This window comes from Salmo salar, chromosome 08 (genome assembly GCF_965601325.2).
Source record: "Salmo salar chromosome 08, fSalSal1, whole genome shotgun sequence".
Classification (NCBI taxonomy): Eukaryota; Metazoa; Chordata; class Actinopteri; order Salmoniformes; family Salmonidae; genus Salmo; species Salmo salar.
Window position 1 is genome coordinate 41,786,976 of NC_138298.1, and position 14,806 is coordinate 41,801,781.

At 42.0% G+C, this 14,806-nt stretch overlaps 1 protein-coding gene across 1 annotated transcript; it reads right to left on the bottom strand.

Annotated features, from left to right (window-relative positions):
• Window positions 1-239: 239 nt before the first annotated feature.
• LOC145881476 (NACHT, LRR and PYD domains-containing protein 3-like) lies at window positions 240-3,627 on the bottom strand. The gene is made up of 5 exons (XM_082978242.1): window positions 1,545-3,627; window positions 1,288-1,461; window positions 941-1,117; window positions 583-759; window positions 240-503 (listed from the first exon to the last, which is right to left on the bottom strand). Exons 1-5 carry the CDS (start codon window positions 3,407-3,409, stop codon window positions 326-328), a joined length of 2,571 nt encoding a protein of 856 aa, XP_082834368.1. The 5' UTR covers window positions 3,410-3,627; the 3' UTR covers window positions 240-325.
• Window positions 3,628-14,806: the final 11,179 nt, after the last annotated feature.

Below are 14,806 nucleotides of genomic sequence, written 5' to 3' on the forward strand. Positions count from 1 at the left end.
AATTTAAAACCCTTCAAAAAGGTGAATTTAACGGGCTTTGAGAGGGGTGGTATCTGCTTCTTGAGTTCAGATTTTAAAAACAGAGTAAAATTAACTAGACCTCAGCCACAACAGTGATTCTGGATTATGAGATGACACATCTGGATTCTGATACCAAACAAACAAACAAACAAACAAACAAACAAACACACACACACACACACACACACACACACACACACACACACACACACACACACACACACACACACACACACACACACACACACACACACACACACACACACACACACACACACACACACACACACACACACACACACACTTACCCCAGTGTGTGTAGTTTACAGTCTGGATCCTCCAGTCCAGCAGACAGCAGTGTAACTCCTGAGTCCTGCAGGTCATTGTCTCTCAGCTCCAGTTGTTTCAGTTGTGAGTTGGGTGAACTCAGGACTGAGGCCAGATGTGAACAGCAACCCTCTGTCAGACCACACTGACCTAGACTAGAGGGCAGAAGAGCACATGATTAACACATGTTTAAAACATCCACATAATAACTCATACTGAAGATGTTTAACTCACACTAGTGTCAGTATGTTGCAGAGTGGACTGGTTAGTCCAACACAGAGCAGCTCCACTCCTCTGTCTTCCAGGTCATTGTTGTGGCTGAGGTCCAGTTTTCTCAGGGGGGAGTTTGGTGTCTGCAGAGCTGAGGTCAGAGTCTCACAGGATCTATATGTGAGGTCACAGCGATCCAGTCTGGAGAGATGAGATATGTCGATACACTGTTAAATATGCAAAGCTTTAAGAATAATGAGATGCATTAAGACAATAACAGAAGGGCACATGATTTAACAATGTTAAAAACACAAACATACTAACTACATACAAAATGTTCTGTATAAATACTCACAGTGGATACTGAAGAAAATGCACTTACACAAGTGTCTGTATGTTGCAGAGTGGACTGGTTAGTCCAACACAGAGCAGCTTCACTCCTCTGTCTCCCAGGTCATTGTCGCTTAAGTCCAGTTCTCTCAGGGGGGAGTTTGGTGTCTGCAGAGCTGAGGCCAGAGTCTCACAAGATGATTCATATGTGATTTTACAGCCAGCTAGTCTGGAGAGAGGAGATATGTCGATACACTGTTAAATACGCAAAGCTTTAATGATATGCATTAAGACAAAAACAGAAGGGCACATGATTAGACAATGTTAAAAACACACACACACTAACTAAATACAAAATATATAAACACCCACAGTGGATACTGAAGGAAGTTAACTCACACAAGTGTCTGTATGTTGTGGAGTGGACTGGTTAATCCAACACAGAGCAGCTCCCCTCCTCTGTCTCCCAGATCACTGTAGCTGAGGTCCAGTTCTCTCAGGGGGGAGTTTGGTGTCTGCAGAGCTGAGGCCAGAGTCTCACAGGATTTATATGTGAGTTTACAGTGATCCAGTCTGGAGAGAGGAGATAATCTGTTAGATATACAAATCCTTCATTATAATGATACTGTATACATCAACACAATAACAGAACTTACAGTGCTCTCTTGCAGGTTTTCACTACCGGCAGCAACCTCTGATAACCTTCCTTTGTTGTGTTGTATGTCTTCAGGTCAAACTCCTCCAGCACCTCCTCTGACATCAGTAACAGGTAGGCCAGGGCTGAACATTGGTCAGGTTTTAGCTCTGTTTCTGAAAGAGTTCCTGATCGCAGGGAGGTCTGCATGTCTTCAACTAGAGAGTTGGCACCAAGTTCATTCAGACATTGGAACAAGTTGATGATCCTTTCTGGTGAGGATTTGTACTTGATATTGAATGAGAGGTACTTAACTGTTTCCTCATTGCTCTGTGTTGTACTTCCTCTCTGTGTCAGAAGGCCTTGTAACAGATTCTGATTGGACTCCAGTGAGAGACCCAGAAGGAAGCGGAGGAACAGGTCCAGGTGTCCATTCTCACTCTTCAAGGCCTGGTCCACTGCTCTCCTGTGTAAGTTAAACATCCTGTCTGACCTAAACTTGTCTGACTTGACTTTGAATCGGGTCTTTTCATGATAATCTTGACCCTTAGTGACTGTTGGGTGGGGGAAAACATATTCCCATTTGCCAAGACATGATTCTAAAGCATGCACTGCTGCTAGAAACTCCTGAATGCTCAGATGCAGAAAGCTGTAGACCTTCTCTTGGTCCAGCCCAGATTCTTCTTTAAAGATCTCTGTACACAATGCTGAGTACTCTGATGCCTCTGTGACATCAAGGCCACACTCTCTCAGGTCCTCCTCATAGAAGATCAGGTTGCCGTTCTGCAGTTGTTGGAAAGACAGCTTTGCCAGTTTCAGGATCATCTCTTTGTCTGACTGAGACAGTTCCTTTGGGTTTGTCTCTGTGGCTTTGTTGTACTTCTTGTTCTTCACAATAATCTGGATGAGCACGAAGTGTGAGTACATCTGGGTTAGGGTTTTGGGGACTTCATCCTTCTCTGCCTCTTTCAGTATCATCTCAAGGACAGTGGCTGATATCCAACAGAAGACTGGCATGTGGCACATGATGTGGAGGCTCCTTGATGTCTTCATGTGTTTGATGATTTCATTGGCCAGATTCTGATTTGGGATTTTCTTCCTGAAATACTCCTCCTTTTGTGGATCATTGAACCCTCGTACCTCTGTCACCTGGTCAATATAATCAGGAGGGATCTGATTGGCTGCTGCAGGCCGTGTGGTTATCCAGAGGAGAGCAGAGGGAAGCAGATTCCCCTCGATGAGGTTTGTCAGCAGCACATCCACTGAGGTTGGCTTCGTGACATCACAGCACTTCTCATTGTTTTTGAAGTCTAGAGGAAGTCGACACTCATCCAGACCATCAAAAATGAAAACAGTTTTATTTTCACCATCTTCAATGCTGTCAATCTCTTTCAGCTCTGAGAAGTAGTGGGAAAGAAGTTGCATCAGAGTGTATTGGTCCTTTTTCAGGTTCAGATCACGGAAAGGAAGAGGAAACATGAAATGAACGTCCTGATTTGCTTTTCCCTCTGCCCAGTCAAGGATGACCTTCTGCACAGAGACTGTTTTTCCAATGCCAGCGATTCCTTTTGTCAGCACAGTTCTGATAGGTTTGTTTTGTCCAGGTAAAGGCTTGAAGATGTCGTTGCATTTGATTGGTGTCTCTTGTGTGGTTCGTTTCTTGGATGCCATCTCTGTCTGTCTAACCTCATGTTCATTATTGAGTCCTCCACATCCACCCTCTGTGATGTAGAGCTCTGTGTAGATGTCCTTTAACAGAGTTTGGTTTCCATGGTGTCCAATTCCTTCAGATATGTGTTGATACTTGTGTTTCAGTTTAGCCTTAATGTCTTGTTGGACTGTCAGCAGAGTTTGACCTGTAGGAAAACAATGAGAGTTGGGACTCATAATTATGTGTGTGTGTGTGTTTTATAAGGGCTTTTGTACCGTTCTTTGTAATATTGTATGAAACACAGTCTTACTTCTTCTGTCTAGAAGGTTGTGTGTGATCTTTAATGCATCCTCACTGTCCAACCTCTCCACTTCCTTATTGTCATCTGGTAATGGTTCCTGGCTGAAAGCAGGTGGCTGATCACTCTTCATTGATAGCGGGCTGGTTGTAGGGGACTCTGCTCTGGGCTTCTGGACACTGAACAAAACAGGGAGAGATCACCTCATCAATATCTCATGAACTTCATTTTAACAACTGTATAATGGACCTTCTACTGTATAAGTCCTGATGTTTCTTTTTAAATGAATCCACATTTGGGAAAACAGCAGCACTGAGTGGTTTCTACTCTGTCTTTTATAAAGCTAGCCATCTTCAGTTAGCTAGCCAGCTTCAGTTAGCTAGCCATCTTCAGTTAGCTAGCCATCTTCAGTTAGCTAGCCAGCTTCAGTTAGCTATCCCTCTTCAGTTAGCTAGCCATCTTCAGTTAGCTAGCCAGCTTCAGTTAGCTAGCCAGCTTCAGTTAGCTAGCCATCTTCAGTTAGCTAGCCATCTTCAGTTAGCTAGCCATCTTCAGTTAGCTAGCCAGCTTCAGTTAGCTATCCCTCTTCAGTTAGCTAGCCATCTTCAGTTAGCTAGCCATCTTCAGTTAGCTAGCCATCTTCAGGTAGCTAGCCATCTTCAGGTAGCTAGCCATCTTCAGTTAGCTAGCCAGCTTCAGTTAGCTTCACATTCCAGGTCCGGCTTCATCCATACTATGATGGTGTATACATCCGCTGCTAAGTCTAGTTAGCTTATAACTGTGTGTCGCACATGGCTAGTCGAACCCCAAACTCTTCATTTAGGCAGGTAAACTCAGAGCTAACTCCACTTATCCTGAATGAAGTGTCTGAGCCACTAGTTGAGGACCAATGAAATCAGATACCCTTCCTCTCACACAGACTGTGTCATCCGCCCCTTCATTTGAGGAAGATGACCGATTTAAAGATTGGATAAATCATATAGCTCTGCATTGACATGATTGGTTGATGGTAGGTGGGGGCGGGAGGTCCTGTATAAACACAAACTCACTTCCTTGACAACAGCTTTGCACTGCTCCTCGGAGAACAAGAAGTATGAACGCCCTGACTTCTGCAAAGGCCGTATCACCGTAAAATGCTGCATGGCAAATGCAGACGTCAGATTGACCATGCAGAGCCTTTATTTTTGTATTTAACCTTTATTTAGCTAGGCAAGTCAGCGGTGTTGCAATCTAATGCAAAGATGACCTGCAGAGTTCTGTCTTACTATTCAGGTCTGTACCCAAACAATTCAAGTTCCTACTTTTAAAAACCCAACTTTCCAGAAACAAGTCTCTCACTGTTGCCGCTTGCTATAGACCACCCTCTGCCCCCAGCTGTGCTCTGGACACCATATGTGAACTGATTGCCCCCCATCTATCTTCAGAGCTCGTGCTGCTAGGTGACCTAAACTGGGACATGCTTTTAACACCCCGGCCATCCTACAATCTAAGCTTGATGCCTTCAATCTCACACAAATGATCAATGAACCTACCAGGTAAAACATCAAAAACGTAAACACGGGCACCCTCATAGATATCATCCTAACCAACTTGCCCTCTAAATACACCTCTGCTGTTTTCAACCAAGATCTCAGCGATCACTGCCTCATTGCCTGCATCCGTAATGGGTCTGTGGTCAAACGACCACCCCTCATCACTGTCAAACGCTCCCTAAAACACTTCAGCGAGCAGGCCTTTCTAATCGACCTGGCCCGGGTATCCTGGAATGATATTGACCTCATCCCGTCAGTAGAGGATGCCTGGTTATTCTTCAAAAGTGCCTTCCTCACCATCTTAAATAAGCATGCCCCATTCAAAAAATGTGGAACTAGGAACAGATATAGCCCTTTGTTCACTCTATATGCGCTCGCGCGTTACCCTTTGGCTAGTGACCTGAACGCACGAACAAAACGGCGGTATTTGGACATAACTATGGATTATTTGGAACAAAAACAACATTTGTTGTGGAAGTAGCAGTGCTGGGAGTGCATTCTGACGAAGATCAGCAAAGGTAATACAATTTTTCTAATACTAAATCTGAGTTTAGTGTGCCACGAATTTGGCGGGTGTCAAAATGGCTAGCCGTGATGGCTGAGCTATGTACTCAGAATATTGCAAAATGTGCTTTTGCCGAAAAGCTATTTTAAAATCTGACATAGCGATTGCATAAAGGAGTTGTGTATCTATAATTCTTAAAATAATTGTTATGTATTTTGTCAATGTTTATGAAGAGTATTTTTGTAAATTCACCGGAAGTTTATGGTGGAAAATACATTTTCTGAACATCACGCGCCAATGTAAAAAGCTGTTTTTGGATATAAATATGAACTTGATTTAACAAAACATACATGTATTGGATAACATAATGTCCTAGGAGTGTCATCTGATGAAGATCGTCAAAGGTTAGTGCACAATTTAGCTGTGTTTTGGGTTTCTGTGACATAATTCCCTGCTTGGAAAATGGCTGTGTGATTATTTGTGTCTATGTACTCTCCTAACATAATCTAATGTTTTGCTTTCGCTGTAAAGCCTTTTTGAAATCGGACAATGTGGATAGATTAACGAGAGTCTTATCTTTAAAATTGTGTAAAATAGTTGATTGTTTGAGAAAATTGAATTGTGGTATTTTAGTACTTTTTGTATTTCGTGCCATGTCTTCCCATTGGCTGTCGGGGTTCCGCTAGCGGAACGTCTAGATGTAACAGGTTAAGCATCTCCAATCCAAAATTAAATCTGGAATCGGCTTCCTATTTCGCAACAAAGCATCCTTCACTCATGCTGCCAAACATACCCTCGTAAAACTGACCATCCTACCGATCCTCGACTTCGGCGATGTCATTTATAAAAATAGCCTCCAACACTCTACTCAACAAATTGGATGCAGTCTATCACAGTGCCATTCGTTTTGTCACCAAAGCCCCATATACTACCCACCATGGTCGGAACTGGAAGCACAAGCATTTCGCTACACTTGCATTAACACCTGCTAACCTTGTGTATGTGACAAATAAATTTGATTTGATTTGATTTGACCACTGCGACCTGTACGCTCTCGTTTGCTGGCCCTCGCTTCATACTCGTCGCCAAACCCACTGGCTCCAGGTCATCTACAAGTCTTTGCTAGGTAAAGCCCCGCCTTATCTCAGCACATTGGTCACCATAGCAGCACCCACCCGTAGCACGCGCTCCAGCAAGTATATCTCACTGGTTACCCTCAAAGCCAATTCCTCCTTTGGCCGCCTTTCCTTCCAGTTCTCTGCTGCCAATGACTGGAACGAACTGCAAAAATCACTGAAGCTGGAGACACATATCTCCCTCACTAGCTTTAAGCACCAGCTGTCAGAGCAGCTCACAGATCACTGCACCTGTACATAGCCCATCTGTAAACAGCCCATCCAACTACCTCATCCCCATACTGTATTTATTTATTTATCTTGCTCCTTTGCACCCCAGTATCTCTACTTGCACATTCATCTTCTGCAAATCTACCATTCCAGTGTTTAATTGCTATATTTTAATTACTTCGTCACCATGGCCTATTTATTGCCTTAACTCCGTTATCCTATCTCATTTGCACACACTATATAGCCTTTTTCTACTGTATGTTTGTTTATTCCATGTGTAACTGTGTTGTATGTGTCGATCTCCTTTGCTTTATCTTGGCCAGGTCGCAGTTGTAAATGAGAACTTATTCTCAACTAGCCTACCTGGTTAAATAAAGGTGAAATAAATAAATAAAATAAAAAATAACAAATTCTTATTTACAATGACAGCCTACCAAAACCTTCTATGGATGATATGTCTACAGCCACAACGCAACAAGCTGTTAAACAGATTGGTGTGCTTATGAAAGTATATGTATGAGTATGAAAGCAAAGCATCTTAAGTCGGTATTAACGCTAAGTAATAAAATAAAGGCGGAACTTCTAAAAACCTATTTCACAACATAGCCTGCTGAATTTGCAAGATAACTTTTCTTTGATTGTGATTTCGGCACAAATGAAAATGTGTTACTGCCTCATGGATTTGATATTTCAGCATTATCTCAATGAAGTGTTCGGTGTTTGACTAGCAATGTGCCTCATTCACGAGCAGTTAAAAGCCTGCTAGAGGCTCTGCGTGGTCAATCCGCCGTCTGCATTGACAAGAAGTCAGGGTATTCATACTTCTTCACTTTGCTGAGTAGAGCAGAGCTGATGATCAGGAAGTTTAAACCTCCCGCCCCCACCTACCATCAACCAATCATGTCAATGCAGAGCTATACGGAGCCCTCCGCATTGTTGCAAAATTTGGGAGGCGCATGGCATCGCCGTACAAAGCTCAATTTGGCCTCCAAGCCTATGGAGGCTCCACAATTGCTTAACTGATCATATCAAATTCATTTATAAAGCCCTTCTTACATCAGCTGATATCTCAAAGTGCTGTACAAAACCCCAGCCTAAAACCCCAAACAGCAAGCAATGCAGGTGTAGAAGCACGGTGGCAAGGAAAAACTCCCTAGAAAGGCCAGAACCTAGGAAGAAACCTAGAGAGGAACCAGGCTATGAGGGGTGGCCAGTCCTCTTCTGGCTGATCCTCCGAACCATATACCACATTGCCAGATCAAGCAGAAATTGGCTTTAATAGCGGCAGGCGGGTGAGCAATTTCCACCATCGTAGTATGGATGATGCTTGACCTGGAATGTGACGCTAACTGAAGCTGACTAACTGAAGCTGGCTAACTGAAGCGGTCTAACTGAAGCGGGCTAAGGGAAGCTGGCTAACGGAAGCTGGCTAACTGAAGCTGGCTAACTGAAGCTGGCTAGATTTATAAATGCCTGAGTAGATGTAGCTGTAGCTTGCTTCATAGTATAACACTTAGGTTAGTTCTGAAGGATTCGTTGCCATAGAGATGTACCTGGCTAAAAGACGAGCCACTCGTGGTACTGGGTATCCCGAGTTGAACTCAGAGCAGTGGCAGGTATTCATGGATGCCAAAAAAAAATACAAAACATAAAACCATTCATCTTTCGTCTCTCTGCGTTTCATAATGTTCCTTCAATTCACAAGAGGCTGAATGTATCTCAGAGGAGAAAGCATCTGAGTGAGCGAAACAGCGCCCCCTCTGTCTCTATACATGTAGGACATCTATTCAATTCAATTCAATTCAAGGGGCTTTATTGGCATGGGAAACATATGTTTACATTGCCAAAGCAAGTGAAATAGATAATAAACAAAAGTGAAATAATCAATAAAAAATGAACAGTAAACATTACACTCACACGTTTCAAAGGAATAGAAATTGTAAATGTCATATTATGGCTATGTACAGTGTTATAATGATGTACAAATGGTTAATGTACAAAAGGGAAAATAAATAAACATGAATATGGGTTGTATTTCTACTTTCCCCCTTCTGGCGGTGACCCGATCCTGTAGGTTCATGCTCTACAACATTCGCAGAGTACGACCCTGCCTCACACAGGAAGCGGCGCAGGTCCTAATCCATTAGCCAATCAGCGTTGAGCTAAACTGAGTGAGTTTAACTGTGAATGGTCCTGGCTCACAAAAAAACTGTGTCAAGGGAAGCCAGTTTGGATTTGGCTTCACTCCTATCAAATCCCATTGAGAGCATATTTCATTGACAGAAGAACTTGAATTGTTGCATCTCGTTGTGGCTTGCTTTCCAGCTAGGTAAATCTTGCCCTTTCCTAAATTAGCCATGGATGGAGATAGGGATTTGGACTTGTGGTTTTACTTAATTCTCCGTAATGGCTAATGATTATAACGGCGATTCTGATCCAACCATTCATTCATAAAAGTGGGTACTGTGTGACAGAGTGATAGACTGTTTTGTCAACATGAAAGACAGGAGGATGGCATTTGTGTTTCTTTACAAGTAGGGTGAGTCAACATTATCTTTCTACTTCCACACACACAGCCACATCATATTTAGCTTATGTTGATTGGACTAAATTATTTTTGGTTGAACTGGTGTTGGAACAGTGGAGGCAGCTCCTGTTTTCTTTGTGACTTGCGGTAACTTTCTGTGGTTCTAAATCAATAGTTGTTCAGTGGTCAGAAAATGTCAGAAACATTACCTTGACCATGCTGTAGGTCATGTAACTGTTTGTTACATGCAATATGTTTTGTGGACTTCACTGGACAGAGGTTTCTATCCGGTTTTGTGATAAAACAAAGGTGTGGTTTAATTTATTCTGTCACTGTGTCTTATTGTCTAGGCCTTTAGTCCTATATATCACTCTGTCTTATTGTCTAGGCCTTTAGTCATATATATCACTGTGTCTTATTGTCTCAGCCTTTAGTCCTATATATCACAGTGTCTTATTGTCTAGACCTTTAGTCCTATATATCACGGTGTCTTATTGTCTAGGCCTTTAGTCCTGTATATCACGGTGTCTTATTGTCTAGGCCTTTAGTCATATATATCACTGTGTCTTATTGTCTCAGCCTTTAGTCCTATATATCACTGTGTCTTATTGTCTAGGCCTTTAGTCCTATATATCACTGTGTCTTATTGTCTAGACCTTTAGTCCTATATATCACGGTGTCAAGGCATATGAATTAACAGGTTATAGAGCACACAATGAAATGATCACAACACATGGGTTTTAATATGGCTGCCTCCCCCAGTGATTTTACCCACGCACCGCTACTGATTCAGAGTTGACCACATTTGACTCTCTAACTCCTCATATCTGATGAACAGTGATTTGTTTACACCGGAGGGAGAAGAGCATCCGGCAGCGTGTGCAACGATGTCCGAGAGGGAAAGAAAACTGTGTTCGTTGTTTGTAGTAACATCTTTGTTGTTGTAACATCCCAAACGGATGGTTTCACCGTTAAGGAATCTGGCTTTAAGAGAACTGTATATATTTACAATTAATCGCTTACCTCTTAGAACTGGTATCTTGAGTCATTTTAGAGGCAGTGGTCCCCTCCTCTCTCTCCCCAGAGAGACTAGTTTTAGAGGCAGTGGTGGTCCCCTCCTCTCTCTCCCCAGACAGACTCATTTTAGAGGCAGGGGTCTCCTCCTCTCTCTCCCCAGAGAGACTCATTTTAGAGGCAGTGGTCCCCTCCTCTCTCTCCCCAGAGAGACACATTTTAGATGTAAGTCACAGCTCACTCAGCTACAATAAGAAATAACAGAACAGTCAATATTTCTGAACATTGAAGAACCAATAACAATGACAACACTTTTACAGTCTGTGGTCAGAGTTTAAACAGAGACTTCATGTTGCATTTAAACATTTACAGTCCAATATGTTATTACTTTGACCTGGATCTCCATTAGCTAGTCTACCTGGTTGGATCCCCTCACTCCATAACAACAGCTGTCTACATGGGCTCCACACACAACTGAAATACATTATAGACATCTACTTTACATTGAAAGACGGTAGTAGACATTATAATGTGCAATCAATCGCCTATAACAACTCTATACCTCATAGCCTATAACATCAAATATTAATTAGGCTAATCAATATAAATCAACATAAAAGCCTACAATTATTATTCTTGAAAGTTGAAATCAGTATTGTAATAACTTTACAATTCTGCGGATGTTTAACCCCCTAAATCACCTCTCTCTAAAATAGTCTAACTTCTCAAACACTTTTCTATATTAAATTGTAAAAGGCTACAAACCTCAAACTTTTTCTTCGACAGTTATTTCTCTACTTCCTTATAAAATGTTGGCTACTTCCCATTTCAACACAGTCGACGCGTTCAACACGTATAGGTTTATATTATATGTTCATATTTATGTAACATTAAGTCCCCAAACCCGGACGACGCTGGGCCAAATAGTGCGCCGCCCTATGGGTCTCCGGAACACGGACAGTTACAGCCCACGATCGAACCTGGGTATGTAGTAATGCAGTGTCTTAGACCGCTGCGCTACTCGGGAGCTTAAGTTAAAACAGCTGACAGATATTTCTTCCTAACCCTTTAAGAGAATACAGCCTACACACCATCGTTTCTTGTTCTGGTTTAGTAGTAGCCTACAAGGTGACACGCATTGCTTTGTTATGCAAGAACATGTCCAAAAATTGAACAATTGGTTTGTCTGGCAAGTCCGTTTGATTGTGCATGAGCTGGGGTGTACTACCTAGTGCACACCGTACCAAACCGTTGCAAAACGTTTTGGAACGACAACGAGTTTCAAATTCAGGTAATTCAGAGCCAGACCGACTTTTGGAAACCCTGATTTAGTCAACATTTACATCGTTTATGTAACAATTGTTGCATGTCACTTTTACTTGACCGACTTGACGAGACGGACTAGTTTCTTTAGCGACAGATTTACAAAATTCCGACGCACGTCGTCTTTCAGGAATTGAAACAACGCAAAGTGTCGACTGTGTTGGGGATCATCGGATAGAAAATCACGATAATGTGCAATCAATCTCCTATAACAACAACTCACTACCTCATAGCCTATAACATCACATCATATTAATTAGGCTAATCAATGTAAATCAACATTTAAGCCTACAATTATTATTCTTGAAAGTTGAAATCAGTATTGTAATAACTTTACAATTCTGCGGATGTTTAACCCCCTAAATCACCTCTCTCTACAATAGTCTAACTTCTCAAACACTTTTCTATATTAAATTGTAAAAGGCTACAAACCTCAAACATGTTTCTTCGACCGTTATTTCTCTACTTCCTTATAAAATGTTGGCTACTTCCCATTTCAACACAGTGGGGGGGGGTTCAACAGGTATAGGTTTATAGCACATTTGACTTTGTTTGTTCATGTGTTGTTCCGAAAATCTCCCCCCCTGCCAGAATTCCCCCTCTTCTAATTTCCTTAAATTTGTGGCTAGAGTCAAATACTTTCTGTGGCACACATGAGTTAAATACTTTCTATAGACCAAACTTCACGTCAGGAGAGGCAACCGAAATTAATAATAAATGTATGTGTGTTATATTAAACATAGAGGAGGGAGTAAAATGTGGGCAAGCAATAAACATTTCAGAACAACTATGGCTGAATTATTATCCTTACACTTTCAAAAATACTAGTCGAATAAGATATGGGAGAGATGACGAATTTTGGCAAAGAGATGTATTTATAGAATAATACAAAATCAGTAGCGGATTTAAGTACGGGCGACATGGGCACCGGGTGCAGGTGCCGAAGCCGAAGGGGGGGTTCGCTCAGGGCGCCATACAAGCTACAACAGCCACATACACTTGAAACAAATAGCCAAACGGAAAACTGCAGACAAAAATGCTTTCTGCTACTAAGATCAGTGAAATGTAGGCTAAACTGACAACGGAGTGAAGAGCAGAAATCTCAACTAGCAGGCAAGTCGCAGCAATGAAGAACGCAAAGGGGGGGAGATTTTCGGCACAACACCGGCACCTATTTGCCCGGATCCGGTACCTCTCGCGGCATGATGTATTTATTGTTTCACTGTTCGCACTGAATACATTCTAATAAAAGCGATCAGCGTTAAATCAAGTTGCCTCCTCGTTATCTCTCCCGCCCCACAGAAAGACCATCGTGTAAAAGCGCAGTGATCCTACTGTGTAATCATCCTATCCTGCCACAATGATTCCAGACCTGTTCTCTCATTTGTACATAGAGGTTATGGGGAGGGCCGGTGGGGTAAATAACTGATCTTGACACAGCTCTTGGTAGTGGTGGTCAGCTAGTGAAGCGGTATCTACTTAATCACGTTACGTAGCCTAGGCTAGTCGTCTCCCCACTGAATTTGAATCGTGGGAAAGCCAAATAAAAAACGGATAAGAAAAGATAATCCAGTTTGATGACATTTTTTAATCCAAAAATCCAGAGAAACAAGGTGAATCGAAACGGATAAACGTCACAGCCACAGTCCCACTCATGGCTTTGAGCAAGAAATTTACTCTCAGGGTTTAAATGGACTTGACATGGGGAGAGGCATTGTGGGAAGTTTTTTTTTCCTTTACGAATTTGTACTGTACTGTGAAGGTAATCTGAATATGTGCTTCAAATTATCACATAGGCAGGAGGCCTGTGTTCTGCTGTACAGCCTACATTGATTTATTTTATTTAAAGTTTTATTTGTGATATTTGTTGTGATGTTTTGTTCTACTGCTACATTGATATCTGGAAAATTATATTAAATTGGGGTCTTGTAAGCCCCTTAGTTTAATATTTGTGCATATGCATATGTCGGGTGTTCTGCAGTGTCGTCTAAACATGTTGCTGTACATTGATGTCTAGAAAATTAGGCTCTAAGAAACTCGGACTTGTGTAGGCCCTGCAACTATACTCAAGTATGTGGGCATACTGCAGTGACGTCTAAAATGCTTTGAATTAACACAATTAGACCAACGCACACATGAATACATTCCATTCCTTTTCCTGTCATTTATTGAAAATGTATTTGACAGAGATACTGCACATCAATCAACATTTCTGTAAATGTGCCAGATTTAACCAGCTAGCTAGTTTTCAACTGTAGTCCCTGAGCAGGTAGATAAACATAAAAAAATACAACATTAAAAAACATTTAGTAAAACATTGTGTATAGATGGGGTCTGATTGTCCTTCAGCCACTCTCAAGTCATTGGTAAAGGAGTGACAGGTTACACAGCTCCTTATATGTCCTTCAGACACTCTCAAGTCATTGGTAAAGGAGTGACAGGTTACACAGCTCCTTATATGTCCTTCAGACACTCTCAAGTCATTGGTAAAGGAGTGACAGGTTACACAGCTCCTTATATGTCCTTCAGCCACTCTCAAGTCATTGGTAAAGGAGTGACAGGTTACACAGCTCCTTATATGTCCTTCAGACACTCTCAAGTCATTGGTAAAGGAGTGACAGGTTACACAGCTCCTTATATGTCCTTCAGCCACTCTCAAGTCATTGGTAAAGGAGTGACAGGTTACACAGCTCCTTATATGTCCTTCAGCCACTCTCAAGTCATTGGTAAAGGAGTGACAGGTTACACAGCTCCTTATATGTCCTTCAGCCACTCTCAAGTCATTGGTAAAGGAGTGACAGGTTACACAGCTCCTTATATGTCCTTCAGTCACTCTCAAGTCATTGGTAAAGGAGTGACAGGTTACACAGCCCCTTATGTGTCCTTCAGCCACTCTCAAGTCATTGGTAAAGGAGTGACAGGTTACACAGCTCCTTATATGTCCTTCAGCCACTCTCAAGTCATTGGTAAAGGAGTGACAGGTTACACAGCTCCTTATATGTCCTTCAGACACTCTCAAGTCATTGGTAAAGGAGTGACAGGTTACACAGCCCCTTATGTGTCCTTCAGACACTCTCAAGTCATTGGT